The 24207-nt window shown below is 46.5% G+C and overlaps 1 protein-coding gene across 1 annotated transcript in view; it reads left to right on the top strand.

Annotated features, from left to right (window-relative positions):
* The window catches only part of SRI (sorcin), a 59374-nt gene extending 41217 nt beyond the window's left edge, over positions 1-18157 (top strand). Inside the window, exons 6-8 of the mRNA XM_033931191.1 lie at positions 5889-6002; positions 6381-6439; positions 17910-18157. Of these exons, the coding sequence (XP_033787082.1) occupies positions 5889-6002; positions 6381-6439; positions 17910-17936 (200 nt within the window). The 3' untranslated portion in view covers positions 17937-18157. The remainder of the gene's footprint in view (positions 1-5888; positions 6003-6380; positions 6440-17909) is intronic.
* Positions 18158-24207: the final 6050 nt, after the last annotated feature.

Here is a 24207-nt window from a genome sequence, read left to right as displayed (position 1 = left end):
AGGGCTCTCCCCGACTCAATCTGATCCATGCAGTCGATTGGGGGGGCGTGCCTCCGATCACCTCCATTTGCATGAAGATGGTTGGTGAATCGGTCGGCCTGCCTCCAATCACACACAGATCGGAAGATTAGTGAATCTAGCCCTATATGCTGTCAAATGAAATTAGGCATTTTTTTTTTTCAACGTAAATAATGGAGTTAGGGGGTTAGAATTATTGAAAGCTAATGAAAATGAGTTTCTGGATAAGACTGAATCTCAAGTTTAAAAGTATGGGGAGGTATAAGAGTAGAGGTATGGCCCAGTGGTTAGAGCTGCTGCCTTAGCACCCTGCTGTTGCAGATTCAATTCCCAGCTGCTGCTTGTGACTCTGGGCAAGCCGCTTAACACTCCATTGTCCCAGGTACAAAAAAAGTATCCATCTAAAACATGTAAATCGCTTTGATTGTAACCACAGAAAAGACGATATATCTGGTCCCATCCCCCATACGAGTATAACCTCCTTGGATCTTGCAAAAAGACTAAATGAAGACCTAATGAGGCTTGCTATAATGTTGGTTATCCATGCTCATCGCCTCTTGTTTAGATTTATTGCAACTTGCTTCTCTCAGGTCGTCTGCTCAATCATCTCTCAATTCTTGCAAAATTCTCTTGCACAACTTAATATTCTGCGAGAGCCACCATACTCGCACCTCTCCCACTTCATGGGCTTCCCATCTATTTCCAAATACAGTTCAAATGCCTCTTACTGACCTACAATTGCACTCACTCTGCAGCCCCTCCAATATCTTTCCACACTTATCTCAAACCTTAATCAAGTTTTTTAAACTTAACATTTTGTCATTGTCTTATAATATGTTTCAGAAATCTTATACCTTGTCTTGCCTGCCTGAGAGCCCTCTTTATTAATTTCTAGGGGAAACGCAGCATTTCCCTGGATAGGCAACAGATCCAAAATCTGGGTATTCATTGCCCAGTAGGGTATCGTGTCTCACCAAACTTTTCTCGGAGGATGCAACAAAATGTTCTTTAAATGGTCTGGCAAAATGTTTAATGATGCCTGTAACAATCCAAGGATCAAAATATTCCCTCCCAAGCTGCAACAGAGTATAGTCTTGGCATTCCAGAAGCCAGTCCCTGAGATGACAAAGCAAGCAGGTCCGGTTATATTTCCTCCACCATGCCCAAGTCCCTTGTAGCATTCTAAGCTATGTCATAGGTTTCCATAGATTTCCACACTATCTGTTGGGGTGTTTGTTTTATTTATTGAAGTTTATATTTTACATGATGATATTAACAATCATTCAGAAATAAGCAAGGTAAAGGAAATCATAAAAATATTAATCCAATAACACAAATGCAGTCTACATTGCTAGCTAGTCCACAATAATGGAGGAGGGCTGATAAAGAAAAGACTATTTCTACATAATATATCATTTTAGGAAAAATGAGTGCCTATAAAGTGGAAGAGCATGGTTACAAACCACTGTTTTTCCTGAAACTGAGGGCTCAAAAAAACACACAAAATCTAGATCCTTGAAATATATTTAAACATTTACAAGGTATCTAAGGAAACACTTAGCACCTAGCTGTAGAACTTGAGCACGTAACAATCAAAATAGTCATCTTTCTTTGGGGGGGGTGATTCTAGCCACTTCAGGGTACATACAAATTCTTTGATTTAGAAACTCATTCTGGTATTTGAAAAAAATTTTCAATAACCATGCTCTGTTGAGTCCAATGTCAGTTGTATTAACAGTGTTGATGGTACAACTGCCTCCAAGTCTGACCTCTCGAACAAATTTGTGTTAAGTCCAGACTGTCTACTGAAAGACCTTGTTGGGCCGAAGAACTCTTCTTCTTTCCCTGAGGGAGGTAATAAATCTAGGGATTGGTGGATAGGAGGTTTCAGGAATTTTTAGAACCTCAAATAGGTATCTCTTGAACATGTCAATAGCTGGTACAGATAACATCTTAGGAAAATTTATTAATCAAAGATCTGACTATGTTCTCCAAAGTTTCAAATTTGTAATAAATGTTCCCACTGTCTTTTATTCAAAAATATATAGCATATTCTGTTTGAATTCCAAAATAAATCATTAATAAATAGTGAAAAATGTTCAGTGTCAAACAGACTATGATATATTTTTGAATAATTTAATCTTTGAACATATTATATATTTTGATCTCCTCCTTATTATTCCCACTGTCTTTTAGCCAAGTGTGGCCTTGGGCTTCCACCGATTCTAATCGGGTAGTATACTCAGTCACTTTATTCTATAAGATATTCACTCTTTCCTTTGTAGCAGCCAAATCAGACAGTATTTCTTTGCAGTGAATCTGTTTTAATTGTAAAAGATATTTCTTAGCAGTTTGAAAGGTAATATCTGCAAAATGTAAAGCCAGCTAGGAAATTTGTTCATACAGAACAGATTGCATGATGGTTGATGCCTTATATAATGAATCTTATGAATCCCTTGTTTAAAGGTGGAATATAATGGAGCATAGGGGGAGATTATTTAACTCTGTTCATAGGACAAGTCCCTCCATACCCTTCTTCAAGCGTGCTTTCAACTCCTAACTCCCACTCGCCAAAAACCACTTATGTCCACCCTTTCGTTCTCTGCAAGAAACTCTCCAACCCCTATGTCCTATCTCTGTCCAACTTAGATTTTAAGCTCTTCTGATCAGGGACCAGCTATTGCTAGTTAAATGTACAGTGCTGCATATGCCTTTGTGCTATAGAAATGATAAATAGCAATAGTAGATTAGACTGAAATTTATAGTAACAGTGCTCTTGGCTAGAGAATGACACGGGGACAAATTTGTCCCTGTCCCCACAAATTTTGTTGCTGTCCCTGTCCCATTCCTGTAAGCTCTGCCTTAACCACACAGGCCTTGAACACATGATTTTAAAGTGTTTGAGGCTTGCGCAGATGAGGATGGAGCTTGCAGGAATGGGGCAGGGACGGGAAAATGAGTTCTCATGGGGATGGGGAAAAATTTGACCATGTCATTCTTTATTCTTAGCTTAATTGGAATGGCTGTGTAGAGGGGAGAATTGAGAAGGAAATGATGGGTGTTAGTGTATTATCAAAAAGTATACAAGCTGAATATCCAAAAATATAAAAAAAAATAACCAACAAATATTCAGAATAAAGCTGCTAATAGTGGAAGGAAACAGGCTGAAAGGCAAGTAACTAACATGGAGAAAAAGACCTCAGTGTTTCAAGGAAACAACCAAGAAACTATATGTTCAGTTATAAACTGCCATACAAAACACATCCCAGGTCAAAAAACTCCATGGAAAAGATTCATAAAGACACAGTTTAAAATACACAAGTTAAACTGCAAAAACTTGCACTTATCTTCCATTCATCTCCCACAAGCAGTGGAAATAAATATCTGTTGCTCCAATACGGAACCAGACACACTTTTCAAAGAATGGGAATTCTGAGTTCATTCTTTGAAAAGTGTGTCTGGTTCCGTATTGGAGCAACAGATATTTATTTCCACTGCTTGTGGGAGATGAATGGAAGATAAGTGCAAGTTTTTGCAGTTTAACTTGTGTATTTTAAACTGTATCTTTATGAATCTTTTCCATGGAGTTTTTTAACCTGGGATGTGTTTTGTATGGCAGTTTATAACGAAACATATAGTTTCTTGGTTGTTTCCTTGAAACACTGAGGTCTTTTTCTCCATGTTAGTTACTTGCCTTTCAGCCTGTTTCCTTCCACTATTAGCAGCTTTGTTCTGAATATTTGTTGGTTATTTTTTTGTTAGTGTATTTTACCACTATATTTCATTGTATATTCTGTTCTACTTTTCCTATTAAAATCTGATGCATAGCTTATGTTTTCTATGTTTGTAAGTCTCTTTATTAAAAAAAAAAAAAAAGTACCGTATTTGCCGGCGTATAAGACGACTTTTCAGTACCTTAAAATCCTCCCCAAAGTCGGGGGTCGTCTTATACGCCGGGTACTGTTTAGAGAGCTGCACGGGGACGCCCCTAGGGTCGCGGGGATCCCATGGGGACGCCTCCGAGGGTCGCGGGGCTCCTGCGGGGCTGGATGCTCAGTCTTCTGGATGTACGCGGCTCTTCTTCTCCCTACCTTCTCTGCTTGCAGCACAGAGCCGAACGGAAGTCTTCCCGACGTCAGCGCTGACGTCGGAGGGGAGGGAGGGCTTAAACAAAGCCTGCTGCAGGCAGGGCAGATAAGGAGAAGGAGAGTAGCCTCGCGGTTCGAGTGGCTACCAAGGGAGAGGGGTGGCCGCCCCGCCCCGGTTGCAGCACAGCCGGCCAGGTTCCCTTACTTTTGTGGCACTTCCCCGACCGACCGATAACAGCCCGGGTCCGACAATCCTCCCTGCCCTGTAGCCGCGAATCTAAATTACCTTCTTACAGCAGCTGTAAGAAGGTAATTTAGATTCGCGGTTAAGGGCAGGGAGGTTTGTCGGACCCGGGCTGTTATCGGTCGGTCGGGGAAGTGCCACAAAAGTAAGGGGACCTGGCCGGCTGTGCTGCACCCGGGGCGGTAGAGAAGGTGTGCGGAAGAAGGGGTAGTCAGAAGGTAATTTAGATTCGCGGTTAAGGGCAGGGAGGTTTGTCGGACCCGGGCTGTTATCGGTCGGTCAGGGAAGTGCCACAAAAGTAAGGGGACCTGGCCGGCTGTGCTGCACCCGGGGCGGTAGAGAAGGTGTGCGGAAGAAGGGGTAGTCGGAAGGTAATTTAGATTCGCGGTTAAGGGCGGGGATGTTTGTCGGACCCGGGCTGTTATCGGTCGGTCAGGGAAGTGCCACAAAAGTAAGGGGACCTGGCCGGCTGTGCTGCACCCAGGGCGGTAGAGAAGGTGTGCGGAAGAAGGGGTAGTCTTATACGGCGAGTATATAACAAAACTCTATATTTTAACTAAAAGTTGGGGGGTCGTCTTATACGCCCAGTCGTCTTATACGCCGGCAAATACGGTAAGTTTCACTGAACCCGTTTCACTAGCTGCAAACAGTTTTGCTCAGAAAGGGTCTTGACAGAACACAGAGGGCTCCTTTTTACTAAGCTGTGATAGCGTTTATAGCGCACACAGGATTTTAGCGCACGCTAAACCCACACTACGCGGCTAGAACTAACGCAAGCTCAATGCTGGCATTAAGGTCTAGCGTGCGTGGCAATTCAGCGTGCGCTAAGCGCACGCTAAAACCATTATCGCAGCTTAGTAAAAGGAGCCCAGAAGCAAAACTGAACATTTCTTTTGTATTCCAGACTTGTTCCAGCAGCTTTTTCAGCTGCATAGGTCTGGTAACTTTTACTTTCTCAATATTTTGAGTTCCCTTTTTCTAAATAAATCCTCTTACAAAGTCAAGTTAGGGACTTCTGGTGCGGCAAATAACAGGCCGTGGAAATTGATTGGGCTGTGTTGCATTTGCTGCATGGGAATCGCTACCATGGCTTTGTAGAAGGGGCCCTAAGTGAAGAAAGTGTGTAAAAGGTGCTTAAGAGATTCAGACCCAAGACGTTTCATTCTGGGTCATCGATGCTCCATTGAATTCAGCATCTCCTCTCCAACCTTGTCCACTCCAAACCACTTGCAGGGGACCTCAGATGATCCCTTCCCTGCTGCTCCCTCCCACATAGGAGATATTCTCACACCTGTCTATAAAAATAGTACAGTTAGGTCATCCTCCTTATTGTTCTGCATTATCTAAGCCAAAACTGATCTCTAGAAAACAAGCACTTAGGGAAAGAGGATATCATTTCTGATGTGAGCATTAAGACTGAATTTGATAATCTGATCATGTGTTTTCATTAGATTCTGCAGATGTGCTAACATTTAACCCCAACTTGGACTTCTGTAGCTGCTGTCATTTCACCGTTTTTATTCCTTCTTGCTGACTAGGATTTAGACTGAGTCCTCAGGCAGTGAACACAATTGGCAAAAGATACAGCAGCAACGGGAAGATTACATTTGATGATTATATTGCATGTTGTGTCAAGCTTCGAGCCCTCACTGGTAAGTTGGAGTTGGAGACTGCTGCCTAAAAACCAGCTTGATGACAGGATTTTATTGTACTGGAAGTGCAGGCATGCAGTGATTATTTTATTTATTTTAAAAGATAGACATGTGGGATCTATTCGCACGCAGTCAGGTAGGGAGGGTCATTGGGGTGGGCAGACTAGATGGGCCGTGGCCCTTATCTGCCGTCTATTTCTATGTTACATAATTCAATAAAACAAAATCAAACATACATATCAGAAAATCACATGCGACAAACTGTCAAACTTTTTTCAGCTTGCATGTTATTCAGCCACATTTAAATCATAAAAAAACAATTGTGAACTGTAATCGTTCGTCTCATCTTAATTTTAAAAAGTTTGCATTTTATTCTAGATACATTCAGAAGAAGGGATACAGCTCAGCAAGGTGTAGTCAGTTTTCAGTATGATGATGTAAGTAATTGCATATCTCTGGATATGCAGGTTTCATAATTCTTTTTTTTTGGTTGGGGGGGCAAGATTGGGACACTGGGCTCAATTTCTACCTATTGCACAGCAGTATCTTGGAACATTGTCAAATTATCCATCTCGTTTTGTCTGCTTTAGACATTTCTGAAAAGTAAAGACCCAAGAGGGTTATTGTGCTACGATAGGTAAACCAGGCAGAAAAGGCCTTTGGGATAAAATCTTTCATTTTAAATACTGTATCATCGGAAAAATATTCTTTTTTGAAAGATTTGATAGGTACAGATGTGACGTTGGTGCTGTAATGGTCCCTTTGCTTTCAAAGGATGTATCTGGGACTCAAAAAAAATAACTTCCTTGCAGAGATGCTATTTTTTTCTAAGGCATAACTTATTCACTTTATTCGAATTTTATTCAAAATATTCGTAACTCGCCTCTCTAGTGGTTCTATTTTTTTTGTTGTTTTTTTAAGGGTTTTCCCTTTAATTTTAAAATAAGAATTGTCAATATTTGCAAGGGCCATAAGGCTGAGGTTTTGAAGACAGCCAGATATGCAAATTAATTCAGCACTTATGTATACTACTTAATAGTAATTACCATTTCCATCTTCATTTTACTGCAAGGGCTGTTGCCAGTGGCAATAGCAGAGAAAGTGTTATATGCTTGGTGGAAACAGCAAAACCTTTTTATATAATTTTTTTTTTTTTAAAAAAGTCAATTCCCCTTTTGGCTTAAATCCCTAAACGCTGAAAGTAGGCAGCAGGGAAATGTCCATTCTCAAAAAACCCATCCAAGATTAGGTTTGTCTGTGGGGTTTTTTTGGTTTTTTTAGAATAGCCTACCTCTATGTTCAGCAGTTTAATTGCCCAGACCACCACTATGGCTAACCTTAAAACAGTCCCAACCAAAAAGTCGCCCAAGTCCCAAACGGCCAAAACAAGACCTTTTAGGCGAAGGAGGGGGCCAGTCCTTCGCTTAAAAGCAGGATTCTGGCAACGATCACGGCAGGAGAGATGCCTAATCTCTCCTGCCACGATTGCGATCCCTCCCCCCAACTGCCGCAAACCGGCAGGTGAGATGCCCAATCTCTTCTGCTGTTCCCCCTTCCACACACCCCTGACACCCCTTTAACTAACCTTAAAGTTGGCTCTGGCCGGCAGGCCCACCATCCTCGGAATGGGGAGCCTAGGGCCTGATTGGCCCAGGTGCTTAAAGCCCCTCACCAGTGCAGCCCAAAATGCACTGGGAAAGGGCAGGCCCACCATTCTGAGGATGGCGGGCCTGCCGGACAAACAGGGTACCCGTCCGTCCAGACAACTTCAAAGTTAGTGGGGGGGGTACATCTTGGGCAGGAGGCCTTGGGATCCCGCCTGCTGGTATTTGGAGGAGGTGCCGGCAGGAGAGATTGGGCATCTCTCCTGCCACGATTGTTGTGGTGGGGAGTGGACAGCCTGGGCTGGAACTTATATACCTGTTTTGACTTGGTCTAAGTCAAAACGTATAAGTGCCATCAGGCAACCTGTCAACCCTTTTTGGTAATGGTTGCCAGATGACTAGGTCTAGGTCGGCCCACCTCACACCCTTTTCCCTCCTCCCAAAATGCCTATTTTCGCTCTAGGTGTTCAAAGGCAGGGTAAAGGCCTAAGCTGGTTTTACATAGGTCTAAAACCAGCTTTGATTATCGGTACATGGACGATCTCTCTTGTTTGTCCGAGTATCGACTTACGCCACTTTTTGAAAGTTGTTTTTTTTGTTTTGTGGGTTGTTTTGTGTTTGTTTTTTTTTTTTGAGTAATGCTCCCAAGAAATTTTACAAGCAAAAAAATACAATTTTTATATAAAGAAAAAAAATTAGAAATACAATTCCTATAAAGAGAAAAAATTAATTCATCCTTTTCAATCGAACATAAGAATTGCTGCTGCTGGGTCAGACCCGTGGTCCATCGTGCCCAGTAGTCCGCTCACGCAGCGGCCCTCTGGTCAAAGACCAGCGCCCTGAGACTAGCCCTACTTGCATACATTCTGGTTTAGCAGGAACTTGTTTAACTTTGTCTTGAATCCCTGGAGGGTGTTTTCCCCTATGACAGACTCCGGAAGAGCGTTCCAGTTTTCTACCACTCTGGGTGAAGAAGAACTTCCTTATGTTCATATGGAATCTATCCCCTTTCAATTTTAAAGGGTGCCCTCTCATTCTCCATACCTTGGAGAGGATGAACAACCTGCCCTTATCTACTAAGTCTATTCCCTTCAGTACCTTGACTGTTTTGATCATGTCCCCCCTCAATCTCCTCTGTTCGAGGGAAAAGAGGCCCAGTTTCTCTAATCTTTCGCTGTACGGCAACTCCTCCAGCCCCTTAACCATCTTAGTTGCTCTTCTCTGGACCCTTTCGAGTAGTACTGTGTCTTTCTTCATGTATGGTGACCAGTGCTGGATGCAGAACTCCAGGTGAGGGCGCACCATGGCACAGGAGAAGAATCTTTTTTTTTTTTCCCCCTGTTTCTTTGAATTTTGTGTTTAAGAAAATTTGGAAAGTTTCTCAAAATAATTTTCCAAATATTGAGATTTACTTACCTCTTAAAACCTTATTACCACTTTCTATCAATAACTTAGGCCCCCTTTATCAAGCTACAGTAGAGCATTTTAATGCTGGCTAGCAAGGTAAATGCACCAACACTCATAGGACTTGAGTGTTGGAGCATTTACTTCGTTGGCCATTGTTAAAATACTCTGCAGCATGATAAAAGGGGGCCTTAATGCTCTACCAAAACTTTGTCACTAAACACATGGGAATTTTAAAGGATTCACCCTTGGCTAGAACACATGCCTTCCTTGATAATTGAGTTGTTTGATTTACATCAGGAAAAATCTGTATGGTGTTACCACGGAACATCTGGTAACTTGTGTGTTTAATTAACTTGTCATAACTGCCTTTTAGACAATATACAGTAGTTACTTATCAAGCTATACCTAATGAAAGGCAGTCAAAAAAAAACTCATTCACTTCTATGCAAAGGGCAACCAAAAATTATTCTAAGTTCAGTAAGCAGGGTCACAATTGTGTTTGGTATCAAGTAAATCTATGAAGGAGGAAAAGGGTGGGGTTTTGGTTTGTTTGGTTATTTTGTGCTTTTTTTTTATTTTATTTTTTCAGATATAATAGTGATGTGTTTTAGTATAGATTCAGTTCAGGCACAGGGAATTCAATTATCAATTGTTTTTCCTAGTTCTTCTGAAATTTTCAGTATAAACTTTCTAAATGTTGTAAGCATGGAACAGACCAATAAATTGTGCTAGCCTGGAAGGAAAGCAACTTTGCAGGCAATCAGCTTATTGAATTGATGCTAAAGCACACAAGATCCAGGTGGTTATTGCATCTTCATTAGGAAAAAAGCCCTTAAACTTAGGGCTCCTTTTACTAAGCTGCGGGCACTAAACCCGCGATACGTGGCTAGAACTAATGCCAGCTCAGTGCTGGTGTTAAGGTCTAGCGCACGGCAATTTAGCATGCGCTATTCCGGACGTTAAAGCCCTAACGCAGCTTAGTAAAAGGAGCCCTTAGTGTTCCATATGAACACAAAATGAGTTGAAACATCTGGCTATATAGATAATGTGCACCATAAGGGCCAGATCTGTAATCAGTGGCCACCTGCAAAAGCGCCACCAGTTGTGTGTCAATCATACTTCAGTGCCATTTGCAGAATCATGGCTCCCATTAAAAGTATGTGGTACTGATAACGTAGGCCAGGGTTTTAAAAGCCTACTTTACCAGTGCCTACCTTTAAAGAATCATACCTAACAGCCCCTCTGTAGATGCGATTCTGGAATCCTCTTTGCAGATGCCTATTGGTGCATACTTTTTTTTTTTTTTTTTATTAATTTGTTACAAAGTATATAACAAACATAAGAATGCTACAGCCATCAGCATAAAGAAAATGCTCAATAATACAATCTAAAGAAACTAAGAAAATTCAATGATCTAGTCCACATTATATGGCCGCTAGTACCAATTTTATCAGATTACATTCAGTAAATAAAAATTATCAAACTTCTTGGCAGGCAGAGTGTGACATATATTTTTACATGTCATCAATTATCATCCCTAATAAGAAAAACAGAATAAAAAAACTAAGGTACTGTCTACACTGATTTATCTTTTAGAAAACTATCCAACTGGACTAGGTCTGAGAAGACCCATTTATCTCTTGCATATGAGATAAGGCAGGGATCTCAAAGTCCCTCCATGAGGGCCGCAATCCAGTCGGAGTAACATAGTAGATGACTGCAGATAAAGACCCGAATGGTCCATCCAGTCTGCCCAACCTGATTCAATTTAAATTTTTATTTTTTTTTTAATTTTTTCTTCTTAGCTATTTCTGGGCAAGAATCCAAAGCTTTACCCGGTACTGTGCTTGGGTTCCAACTGCCGAAATCTCTGTTAAGACTTACTCCAGCCCATCTACACCCTCCCAGCCATTGAAGCCCTCCCCTGCCCATCCTCCACCAAACAGCCATACACAGACACAGACCGTGCAAGTCTGCCCAGTAACTGGCCTAGTTCAATATTTAATATTTTCTGATTCTAAATCTTCTGTGTTCATCCCACGCTTCTTCGAACTCAGTCAGTTTTACTCTCCACCACCTCTCTCGGGAGCGCATTCCAGGCATCCACTACCCTCTCCGTAAAGTAGAATTTCCTAACATTGCCCCTGAATCTACCACCCCTCAACCTCAAATTATGTCCTCTGGTTTTACCATTTTCCTTTCTCTGGAAAAGATTTTGTTCTACGTTAATACATAAGAACATAAGATCTCATGCATATTCATTGGGGAAATCCTGAAAACCCAACTGGATTGCAGCCCTCAAGGAGAGACTTTGAGACCCCTAAGATAAGACATTTACAAGGAAATTTCAAAAAAAAGTCACACCCACCGCTAAAGCTCTAAACCTAAGCGCTAGGGATTGCATCCTTTTGAATTGAGTCTGTTTCGGGGAAAATCATCACTCACTGGCCACAAAACAGAGCTTGTTTTTTTAGTAAAATATAACTTCAAAATAGTGTGCTTCTCTAGCTCTGTTTTGAAAACTACTAAGTGTAGCCCGTTTAGATGACTCCAAAAATTGAGATAAATCCAAACTTATCAGGTGAAACTAATTTATCAATTTCCCTTTCATCTACATCTTCCTTGGAAGTCTTCGGAATGTAATAGAGGTTATCCCAGGACAAGCAGGCATATATTCTCACATGTGGGTGACGTCATCTACGGAGCCCCGGCGCGGACAGCTTTTCAAGCAAACTTGATTGAAGTTTCAAGTTTGCACACTGCACCACGCATGTGCATGCCTTCTCGCCCACTAGAGGGCGCATCCCACCTCGTGGTCCTCAGTTCAAATTTTTCCGCGGAGCAAGAAAGCCCTGTGGATCTGAGCTCCAGTGTTTTTGCCTTCTAGCTGCCGCGTTTAGTTTGTTTTCCCTTCGAATTAGTTCGCGGTGCTGTTTTTCTTTTCGGTTCCTTTCAAAAAAAAAAAAAAAAAAAAAGTCTTTCGTTTTTCTTCGGACTCCGGGGGCTCCCGGAATCCGTGGCCGCGGGACGTCGGTACGTTCCCGGCCTTCTCCCTTTTCTTCGTGGATGTCCCGTCCTGTTACGGGATTCAAAAAGTGCAGCCGGTGTGAAAGGTTGCTTTCCATCACCGACCCTCACCGGTGGTGCATTGTCTGTCTTGGGCCCGAACATCCGACAGACTCGTGTGATCGCTGTGCTACCTTCCAAAACAGGGCCCTCCGTCGCCGTAAGGCAAGAATGGCCGAATTGTTCGCCGTCGACGCACCTAAGGCCTCGACGTCGGCCTCGGCTTCGGCCCCGGCCTTGACCTCGGCCTCGGCGTCCTTGGGGGCCTCGGCCTCGCCTCGGCCCTCTTCCTCGAAGGCGTCGTCAGTGAAGCAAGCTTCGGGTAAGTCCTCTGTTCCATCCCCTTCAGCAAAGAAGCCATCCTCGAGTCAGGCCAAGGCGGGTGGGTCGACCCCGGCCCCGCATCGGACCTCGACTCCGCACACCCCGAGGGAATACTCGAGACCGAGGTCGCCCTCCAGGGAGTGTGCCCCGGACTCGGAACTCCCCACCTTCGTGGGGATTCCGGCCTTCCAGGATCTCCTCCGAGCTCTGATCTCATCGGAGCTGTCGGGAGCCCTGGAAGTGTTGCAGCGTGCTGCGGTTCCGGCGGCCTCGACCTCGGCCGGGGCGCCTTCAGTCTCGGAGGCCCCGGCCTCGGCTCCCTCGGGAGCCCCGACCTCGGCGACCTCGGTCTCGGGTACGGTGGCCCCGTTCACCTCGGCCCCGCCCCGGACCTCGACCTCGGGGGAACCCCCTGAGCGGAGTGTAAGGCCCAAGGAAAAGTTGCGCAGAGTGCGCCGTCTTTCCTCCTCTTCCTCCGGGTCTTCCAGACACGCCTCGCCCTCGACGCGACCTCGGACGGGGCGTCGATCGAGGAAGTCTAAGCGACCCCGAGGCTCGCCTCGGCGCGACCGCTCCTCGTCGTTCGGGGGCGAGGCGCTGCAGGTGTCGGAGTTGCGCCTCGACAACCCGAGGCTCCTCCGCTCACCTCATGGGAAATCTTCCCGGGCCGCCTCGCCGAGGAAACGGGAGAGTGTCCCACGAACCCCTGGGTCCTCACCCAAGGGCTCTGCGAGGAGGATAACTTCCCCTTCCCCCTCGAGGGCCCTCGAGAGGGGATCCTGGGATTCGGGATCGGTTAGGGATCCTCATTATTCCCATGAGGCCTCCCCCCTCTCCTCGGTTGGGCGGTCGAGAACCCCGTCTCCCCAGGCTAGGCCGTCCTCATTTTCATCCTTCGTTCAGGACATGGCCCAAGCCCTGGGGATTGACCTGATGGTAGGCTCTCGGTATTCCAAAGAATTTTTGGAGGAACAGGACCTCCCCACTCTTCCTAGGGAGGTGCCTAGACTCCCTCTCAACAGTGTCCTTCTGCAAACCTGGCTGAATAACTTGTCAAACCCTCTTACAGTCACGTCCGTGCCTTCAAAAATGGAATCGAAGTATAGGACGATTCCCCCTAAAGGGTTCGATAAGGCGCAGCTCTCACACCAGTCTCTTCTGGTGGAGTCTGCTCTTAAAAAATCACAGCCCTCACGGGTTTCTGCGGCGGTTCCACCAGGCAGGGAGGGGCGGACCCTAGACAAGTTTGGCCGTCGCCTCTATTCAAATTCCCTGATGGCCACCAGGGTTCTAAATTACGCCTTCACCTTTTCCTCCTATTTGCGTGGTATGGTGAAGGACCTTCCTCAATATCGAAACTCGTTACCGGACTCCCAAAGAGCAGGATTCGATAAGTTTATGTCCAACCTGTCTCAATTGCGGTTGTACCTATTCCACGCAGTGTACGACGCCTTTGAGCTGGTTTCCAGGGTGTCGGCCCTCGCGGTGGCCATGCGCCGCTTGGCCTGGCTTCGCACCCTAGACATGGACCCAAACCTGCAGGAACGCCTGGCAGACTTGCCTTGTGTGGGGTCCGAGTTATTCGACGAGTCATTGGATGCGGCGACCAAACGCTTGTCGGAACAGGAGCGCTCTCTAGCATCCCTGGTCCGCCCCAAACCTAGACCCCCGCCGCAGAAACCCTTTCGGCCTCCGCCGCGCCGATACCCTCAGAAGTCGACCCCAGCTTTCTCGAGACCGCCTCCGAGACGTCCGTCTCAGCGAGGCAGAGGAGGACAAACCCAAGCCCAGGCGCAGGGCCCTTCTAAGCCCGCGCCTTCCTTTTGACGGGCTGAGCGGACGGGGCGGGTTCCCCTCCGCACTTTCACAGGAACCCCTTCCTATCGGGGGCCGTCTCCGGTCCTTCCGGGAGGCATGGACCGGGATTACCTCAGACGCTTGGGTGCTCCGGATCGTCTCCGAGGGCTACTCGCTCAACTTTGTGTCCTCGCCGCCGGACAGTCCCCCAAGTTTAGTCCCCTGCAACCGTTCGCAGCTACCGACCCTTATAACCGAAGCCAAAGCCCTCTTGAAGCTTCGGGCGGTCGAGCCGGTCCCCAAGGACCAGTGGGGTACGGGGTTTTACTCCCGCTACTTTTTGGTCCCAAAAAAGACCGGGGACCTGCGCCCCATACTGGACCTCAGGAAGCTCAACAAATTCCTGGCCCGGGAGAAGTTTCGAATGCTATCTCTCCCGGTTTTGTACCCCCTCTTGGGGGAAGGGGACTGGATGTGCTCCCTCGACCTGAAGGAAGCATACACCCATGTTCCGGTGCACCCCGCCTGTCGAAGATTCTTACGATTCCAGGTGGGGGACCTCCACCTCCAATACAGGGTACTGCCCTTCGGCCTGGCCGCGTCCCCACGAGTATTCACGAAGTGCATGGTGGTGGTTGCAGCAGCCCTCAGGTCACGTGGACTCCATGTGTTCCCTTACCTGGACGATTGGCTCATCAAAGCCCCGACCAGGGAGGGGGTTATCTCAGCGACCCGACAGTCTATTGCCTTCCTGCAAACTCTCGGGTTCGAGATAAACTTTCCAAAGTCTCAGTTGAGGCCGTCGCAGTCTCTTCAATTCATAGGTGCGGTGCTGGACACGGTGCGCCTACGCTCCTACCTGCCGACCCAGCGGTTGGAAACCTTGGTACGGATGAGCCGCCAGGTCTCCCAACTATCGAGGGTGTCGGCCAAGCGCATGATGAGGCTGCTGGGCCATATGGCATCGACGGTACATGTCACGCCGTTTGCGAGGCTACATCTGAGGATCCCTCAGTGGACCCTCGCGTCCCAGTGGCGTCAGGAGTGCGACCCGGTGTCTCGCCTCATTTCGGTAACTCCGCCCTTGCGGAAATCGCTGCGTTGGTGGACAGACTCTTCAAATCTGTCCATGGGGCTATTGTTTCACACTCCGCATTTTCGCAAGGTCCTGACCACGGACTCCTCGGAGTACGCGTGGGGAGCCCATCTCGACGGTCTTCGCACGCAGGGCCTGTGGTCGACAGAAGACCGTCAGTGTCATATCAACGTGCTAGAGCTGCGAGCCATCTTCCTAGCACTTCGAGCCTTCGTTCACATATTGCAGGACCAGGTGGTCCTCGTCCGCACGGACAATCAGGTGGCAATGTATTATGTGAACAAGCAGGGAGGAACGGGGTCATGGCCCCTCTGCTCCGAAGCTCTTCGCCTCTGGGAGTGGGCGGCCTCCCGGAACATCTTCCTCCGGGCGGTCTACATCCAAGGAGAACGGAATTGCCTGGCGGACAAACTGAGTCGACTTCTGCAACCGCACGAGTGGACTCTACACTCAGCAGTTCTACGCGAGGTTTTCGCTCGCTGGGGAACGCCACAGGTGGATCTGTTTGCCTCTCCGGAGACACACAAACTACCACTATATTGTTCTCGGATGTACTCGCAGGACCGTCTGGAAGCGGATGCCTTCCTACTCGACTGGGAAGGGAGGTTCCTGTATGCATTCCCTCCGTTCCCTCTGATCATGCGAACGTTGGTACACCTAAAATCGTCCACGGCCACGATGATTCTCATAGCACCTCGGTGGCCACGTCAGCACTGGTTCTCCCTGCTGCTCCAGCTCAGTGCCAGGGAGCCTCTTCCCCTGCCTGTCTCTCCTTCTCTGCTGTCTCAGAGTCAAGGATCCATGTTACATCCCAACCTGCAGTCATTGCACCTGACAGCCTGGTTTCTTATTCCGACTCCTCCGGACCTGTCTCAATCGGTGAAGGAGGTGTTGGAAGCCTCCCGCAAGATCTCGACGAGGCTTTGCTATGCGCAGAAATGGACCAGGTTTTCCACCTGGTGCTCGTCTTTTCACCTGGATCCGGTATCAGTTCCGGTATCCTCGGTTTTAGAATATTTGTTTCATTTGTCACGCTCCGGCTTGAAAACCACTTCGGTGCGGGTTCATCTCAGTGCGATTTCTGCTTTCCACCAACCTCTGGAGGGACGCCCTCTGTCACTCCATCCCTTGGTGACACGCTTCATGAAAGGGTTACTCAGGGTTTGTCCCCCTCTTAAGCCTCCGTCTGTCGTGTGGAATTTGAATGTGGTTCTGGCTCAACTGATGAAACCCCCGTTTGAGCCACTCAACAAGTCCCTCTTGAAATTTCTGACTTGGAAGGCGGTGTTTCTAATTGCCCTCACCTCCGCCAGGCGGATTGGGGAGTTGCAAGCCTTGGTTGCGGACCCTCCTTTCACTGTCTTTCATCACGACAAGGTGGTTCTCCGCACCCATCCTAAGTTTTTACCTAAAGTTGTTTCTGACTTCCACCTCAATCAGTCCATTGTCCTTCCTGTGTTCTTCCCGAAGCCCCACTCCCATCCTGGCGAGACGGCGCTTCACACGCTTGACTGTAAGAGGGCGTTGGCATATTATCTTCAACGCACCAGGTCTCATCGGAAGGTTCCTCAATTGTTTTTGTCCTTCGATCCCAATCGATTAGGGCATCCAGTTTCCAAGCGCACTCTGTCTAACTGGTTGGCCGCTTGCATTTCCTTTTGCTACGCTCAGGCTGGCCTTCCTCCCCCGGGTCGAGTCACGGGGCACAAGGTCCGAGCGATGGCAGCTTCGATAGCTTTCCTCCGATCCACTCCGATGGAGGACATATGTAAGGCTGCCACTTGGTCTTCGGTTCATACATTCACCTCTCATTACTGCCTGGACACTTTATCCAGGAGTGACGGCCGGTTTGGCCAGTCAGTTTTGCAAAATCTGTTTTCCTAAATTGCCATCCTCCCACCTGCCCTTTTTTGGTTAGCTTGGAGGTCACCCACATGTGAGAATATCATGCCTGCTTGTCCTGGGATAAAGCACAGTTACTTACCGTAACAGGTGTTATCCAGGGACAGCAGGCATATATTCTCACAACCCGCCCGCCTCCCCGGGGATGGCTTCCTTGCTAGTTATGGAACTGAGGACCACGAGGTGGGATGCGCCCTCTAGTGGGCGAGAAGGCATGCACATGCGTGGTGCAGTGTGCAAACTTGAAACTTCAATCAAGTTTGCTTGAAAAGCTGTCCGCGCCGGGGCTCCGTAGATGACGTCACCCACATGTGAGAATATATGCCTGCTGTCCCTGGATAACACCTGTTACGGTAAGTAACTGTGCTTTATCAGGTTCGAATGTGTCCACATTAGCATATTGCAAAATCTCCCTCATATACATTCTTACTAGTTCCAATGAGATTTTAATTGGTTTTTAATCAGTACAGTTAATTAGTGCATTGATTAAACCAGTTAAGATAAGTTATGTGGCACTAGGGCTCCTACCGCTGCCTATGGCCACCTAACATACAGTACTGTTTGCAGAATCTGGCTCTAAGTGTATTTTGTGGGGGAAGGGGAAGTAAAGGTAGTTTAACATTATCTCAGCCTGTGAATTAGAAACCATTTCATAGTTTTTAAAACTGGCATTTGACTGACTGACTTTTTTGTTTTTCTTTCTCTCATCAGTTTATTCAGTCTGTTATGAGCATTTGAACGCAAAAGAAGATGTGGACGAGCATGAATTGCATCCCTGCTTCTGTTAGCCAAAATAATGGTCATTCACATGCATAGCATGCAGGTGGCAAATTAGCAGTTACAATGTATCAAAGCATAGCTTTATATATATGTATATACAGTATATGTATACTACAAACTAATTTGATTTTTTTTTTTATTCTAAAATGCAAATTGGTAAAACATTTGATGAAAAAGGCTGCATCTTGCTTTCTTCCCTTAGATAAGTGTGTATTAACTAATTACAATCATCCTACAAAATTTCCTTGGAATTTTGTAGCTAATATTTTTATTGTAAAATGCTGAGTCATGTGCACTTTATTCTGCTATCCTACCAACCCATCAGTAGAAAATATGGTTTGGTTTGCTTTCCTTTTCTTTATCTCTGTTCCTCACCGACACCAGCACCAAAATAAAGTACACTTCTCCCTCCGCATTTGCGGTTTTTAGCTTCCTGGCTCATCCCCCCCCCCCCCCCCCCCAAATTACATTAGTTTGTGTAGAGAAATTGCTGATTCCAAGCTTTTACAGAGAAAATCAATGATTCCCAGCACTTTCTTCACCGTGTTTTGCCTCTCCTTCAGGAACAGGCCAGGTCTCCCACCATGTTATTCACAGTTTCACCATATTCACGATGGTTTTTAATAGAAAACGGTGAATAACATATGAAAGGTATTTGCAGTTCTGTTAATCCCCTATCACAGCGAATACAGAGGGATAAGTGTAGGTTCGTCCGTGATATTTGCTTGGTCCTAACCTTTGACTTCATGGCTTAGTGCCTTAAGCCAGTAGTTCCCAACCCTATCCTGGAGGACCACTAGGCCAATAGAGTTTTCAGGATAGCCCTAATGAATATGCATGGAGCATGTCTGCCACTTCCATTATATGCAAATCTCTCTCATGCATATTCATTAGGGCTAGCCTGAAAACCCAATTGGCCTGGTGGTCTTCCAGGACAGGGTTGGGAACCACTGCCCTAAGCCACACACACAACCTGAGGCCAATTTCTACCTGATGGTCGATAAATTAACTATTTATTCATTCATTAGATTTAGTCTGCCTAAAAACTAAGCAGATTCCAACCATACATACATAAAATATTAAATAAACATAGTAACAGTAAAAGCATAAACAACTTACTGCATTTTGCTCCTTGTCTCTTATTTCCTGCTATACAAATCTAACTATATCTTTAAGAATACACTTCCATAAATATGGTTGTTTCAGCAGCTTTCTAAAAATTTTGTATATTTTATCCATCATCCTCAACTGTCAACTAAGTTGTTCCACATTTTCAACTCTGCTTTTGAAAATCACCTTTATCCTAGTCTCAGCTGCATTCCATCTAGTGCCAAGTGCATTACCCACCCTTCCTGCATATAAAAAGTACACATTGATGGTTAATTTGCAATTGTATGGCTGGTGAGATCTATTTTACTTTGACTGCTGCTCTTTGCTTCACCCCCCTCCCCTACTCCTTAGGTATCTATCCACTATTCCCTCTAAGCCAGGGATCTCAAAGTTCCTCTTTGAGGGCCGCAATCCAGTCGGGTTTTCAGGATTTCAGCAATGAATATGCATTGAAAGCAGTGCCTGCACATAGATCTCATGCATATTCATTGGGGAAATCCTGAAAACCTGACTGGATTGCGGCCCTTCAGGAGAGACTTTGAGATCCCTGCTCTAAGCTGTACAGAAGTCTTCCACCTACAGTCCTCTCTCCATGCACTTCACTGATTAATCGCTTGAGACAAAAACCTCTGTAATCAATGTTATTCTGGTTTTTTTTAATTTTTCTATATCATCTGGTTTTCTGGCATCCAGCTTTTTATCAAGGTGGGGATGTCCCAGATGATTACAACCTTTTTGTTTCCCACAATTCTCTTGAGGTCATAATCTCGGTGCTTTTTCAGCACACTAATCTAATGCTTACAGTTTCTACTAAACAAATATTTTCAAAATCTAAGCGACATGGCTTTTTCCAGCAGAAACTCATATAGGCCATATTTGTAGAAGAATCTCTTTAAATTGCTGAGCAGTTGACATTTTGCTCTGCATGTCTTTTTAAAAGTAATCTTAGATCTCGCAGTGGCCTTGCTCAGAAAATGTATTAAACTTTTTATACTGTCTTATTTTGGGGGGGGAAAAAGGTCAAGTTAGTGTATAATTTAAAAAATAAGAAAAAAGTTCCACAAAAAAGAGGAAAGCACATTCACAAGGAATTAAATCAAAAGCTATACAGCAATTGTAACTAATCTAACACAGAATGTAAAGAAAGATTGTAATATAAATGCCTAAGAACCCTAAAATATCATTAAACGCAATATTGAAATGAGGTTTTTAGCAAAGCTGTGGTAAACCTTGTATAAAAGCTTGGAGCAATGGGATGGCTAAGGTGTTGCAGAGATATAGTGCCATGCTGCAGAAAACATGACTGAGTCAGTTCCCATTTAGCATGTGAAGGGGTGGGGAAATGTCCACATTCCTCATGTCATTTTTAGCTGAAACAAGAGGGGCGGGGAGACCAACCTTTGTTTGTTACCCCCCCCCCCATCATTACTGTGCATTATTTTTCAATAGTCATGCATTTGAGTACACTCTTCCCAAATCATGTAGACTAGTAATGTCGGATCTTTTCCAAACTTAGAAAAAAGTCCTAATAACTGACTCAAACTAAAAAAAAAAAAAAAAATTTTGCCCTGTACATCCATACTTATATAAGTATACAGGGAAAAAGGCTTCCCATCAGGACTGGCAGCCAAGCATTTTCAGACTGAATGCACTTTTCAAAACGTGCTTCAAAGGCAAAAAATTGAAAATTCTGTATCGTTGGTAGACTGGTATAGTCCTTACGAATGGGTTATATGCCTTATTGCTACCAGCAGCTGGAGATTGAGCACAAACTTGTATATCAGGCTAGAATCTGCCCAGCAACTCAGTCTTCGTTAAAGCAGGTGGTAAGACTAATTCAGCTCCCCTCTTGGTACTGTTGGCATTTTGTTTTGGACTCCTGGGTTCCCTTTTTGTGCCGGATAGAGCTTGGACGGGTCCTTTTGGGGATCCGTCTGACCTCAAGGGTGTTAAACTTGGTGGGTCCCTCCCCCACCTTCCCACATTTTTGTAGAGGTGTCTCAGCCAGTGGCCTGGCCCCCTGGTTGATCAGCTCTCCAGCATTGAGAGCCATAGAGCCTGTTCTAAGTGGGGAAAAAAAATAAAATCCTGAGGCATGCCAGTCTAAATGACTCAATTCCCTTTAAAGCTGCCATTTGTTTTTTCTCATCTAACTGGTACTTTTATTACAGCTAAGGAGTTTTTCAGCACAATGAGTACTTTTAAGGGGGGAAAAATGCTCATTGTGCAGGCCAAAGTGGTGGGGGAGTCTCAGCAGCGGTTGCCGGTGGTCAGGGCACCCTGTTGCATGTACCTTGCAAGTCGGCTTTGGATCATGGGGAAGCTCAGGCTTCCCTCTAATGCCCATGGCCAGCCGCTGACAGTCAGGGAAAAAAGGATTCCCTTGCCGCTGGAACAGCTGAGGTTTCCTTTTTGCGTTGGTCAGTCCCTCGGCCTCAGCGTCGGGGAAAGTCCCAGGCTTTTCAGATGCCACAGGAGCTCCGATTTTGGTGGTTTCGGGTCCAATTTCGGTGGGAACCTCCTCCATCTCAGTTACCGCAGGTGACTTTCCCCCTGTTCTGGTAATACAGGGGTCAGGCATGGCAGGGTCCCCTGCTGGGGCAGGGAGTCTCTTGGGGCCACCAGGTTTTCCCTCTGAATTTGTTAGCACTTTGTAAAGCTTATGTGCTGGCAGGGGGGGGGGGGGTTGTCCTCAACATCTTTCCCAGTGCGGCCACACACAGTGGCGGTTCTCCCCCCCCCCCCCCCCCCACTCTCTCATCCAAACGGCTGAGGGTTGCTTGGGATGAGGATTTTTGCCCAGAGCAAGATGTTGTTGTTGAGGATCTGGACCCTTGGGGAGATGTCCAGGATCTTCTTGGGGGGGGGGGGGGGGTCTGCCAGTGAGAGGTTCGGGCACCCCTCAGCTGGCGAAGATGCATCTGTGGTGTACATTTTTCAGCGGGAAGAGCTTCATGAATTAATTCTTCAGGTCTCCTCGGTTTTGCACTTTTGAGGACACTGTGTCGGAGCCCCCGTGTATGGTGGACCCCTTGCTTAAGGGGATCTGCTGTGATTCCTGCTCTTTTCCTATGCATCAGGAATATTATGCTCGCACAGTGGCAGGTGTCGGAAGCTTCCTTTCATTTTGCACGCTCCATGGTCCACCTGTAGTGGACCCGGTGGTGTCAGCCATCTCTAAAAGGCATACTGTGCCTGTTGAGGGTGGTACGGCCTTGAAGGACGCGGAGGAGTGTAAGTTGGGAGTCCCTCCTTAAACAGAGTTTTGATGTGACAACTCTGGTGGTCCAAGCGGCGATGTTTGGCGGGCTGGTGACTCGGCTATGTTTTCACTGGGCCAAGCATGTCCTTGACTCTAAAAACTGAGCTTTGGGAATTGCTGAAGTATGAAGTGGCAAAGATTTGAATTGGGTGCTGCTTATCTTTCATATGCCATGTATGACCTCTTTCTTGCAAGCTTCTGCCACATCGTTGGCGTTTGCAGTGGCAGCTTACCATACCTTGTGGCTTCGCGCTTGGTCGGTGGACTTGGCATCCAAAGCTAAGATGACAAAGTTTCCTTTTAAGGGATCTTGTTTGGTGAGGACCTTGACATGTTGGTTCAGACTCTCACTGATTCTAAAGTGCCTCGTTTGCCTGAGGATAGGCCTAGGCTGCTGGCTCGAGGTGGCGCTGCTCGTGGGCGTGATTTCTGAAGTTTCTGCCTTGGTCAAGGGGCTGCCTCTTTTCAGTCCCCTGGGCTCTCTAGAGGCAGGTTCTTCCAGCACATGCAGTCCTTTCATGGGGCCCGCTGGGATGCAGGTAGTGCCCCCGCCAGGTCCCCTGCCGCCCATCTTGGTTCTGGTGGGCGCCCAGGTGAGAGATTTTTATCCAAAGTGGGCAAACATCACATCCGATCAGTGGGTTCTGGAGGTAATTCAGGACGGTTATGCTCTGGAGTTTGCCTGTTCCTTGCCATATCATTTTTTCGTTTCTCCCTCGCAGATGGTGTGGAAGCAGCAGGCTTTTCGCCAGATCCTTCAAAGATTGTTGGATCTCCAGACGGTGGTTCCAGTTATCCTGTTGGAGTGGGGCACAGGTTGGTACTAGATTTACTTTGTGGTGCCCATCCTGGATTTGAAGAGGGTCAACAGGGCTCTTCACGTGCCTTCCTTCCACATGGAAACTCCGCGGTCTGTGTTTCTGGCGGTTCTGCCGGGGGAGTTTCTGACCTATTTAGATCTGACCAAGGCCTACTTGCACATTCCTGTTCAGGCCTCCCATCACTTCCTGTGCTTTGCGCTCTTGGGGCAATATTATCAGTTCTGTGCACTGCCCTTTAGTCTGGCCACAGCTCCCCAGACGTTCACCAAGGTGAATGGTGGTCATCACTCAAAGAGGGCATTCTAGTTCATCCCTACCTGGACAACTGGTTGATTCAAGTGAAGTCATTCCAGGAGATCGCTCGGGTGGTGGAGTTTTTGCAGTCGCTGGGATGGGTAGTTAACCTTGCCAAGAGCTGGCTGTCTCTCTCTTAGCGCCTGGGTATCTAGGTGTGCTGTTCAACACCTCCTTGGGGAAGGTCTTCCGGAGACCCGGGTAAGCAAATTGCAATCTCAAATTCGCCTGCTTATGACGTCCCAGTGTCCTCGGGCACAGGATTTTCTCCAAGTCTTGGGGTCGATGGCGGCTTCCCTCGTAGTGAGGTGGTCATGGGCCCACAGGGGCAAGTCAGTCAGGGTTCTGTCGGACAAATGCCATGGGGGTGGCCTATGTCAATCATCAGGGGGTACCAGGAGCACTTTGGTGGCACAGGAGGCAGCTCTGCTCATGGTCTGGGCGGAGTCGTACTTCAAGAAATATCAGCATCCCACATAGCCAGAGTGGAGACTGTTCAAGCGGACTTCCTAAGTTGTCGCGTGCTAGATCCTAGAGAGTAGTGTCTCAGCCCGGTGGCTTTTCAGTTGATAGTGCAGTCTTGTGGCCATCAGCTCCATGAGGGGCTGACCAAGTGTCAACGCCAAAACACCCCGCTTCTTCAGTCATCACAGAGACGGTCAGGCCGAGGGCCTGGATGCTCTGGTTCAACCATGGCCATTAGTGGGCAGAGTTGTTCTCCGCATAATTTGCCATCCGGGCC

This window comes from Geotrypetes seraphini, chromosome 2, assembly GCF_902459505.1.
Source record: "Geotrypetes seraphini chromosome 2, aGeoSer1.1, whole genome shotgun sequence".
NCBI lineage: Eukaryota > Metazoa > Chordata > Amphibia > Gymnophiona > Dermophiidae > Geotrypetes > Geotrypetes seraphini.
This window is presented reverse-complemented; position numbering and strand designations above follow the sequence as displayed.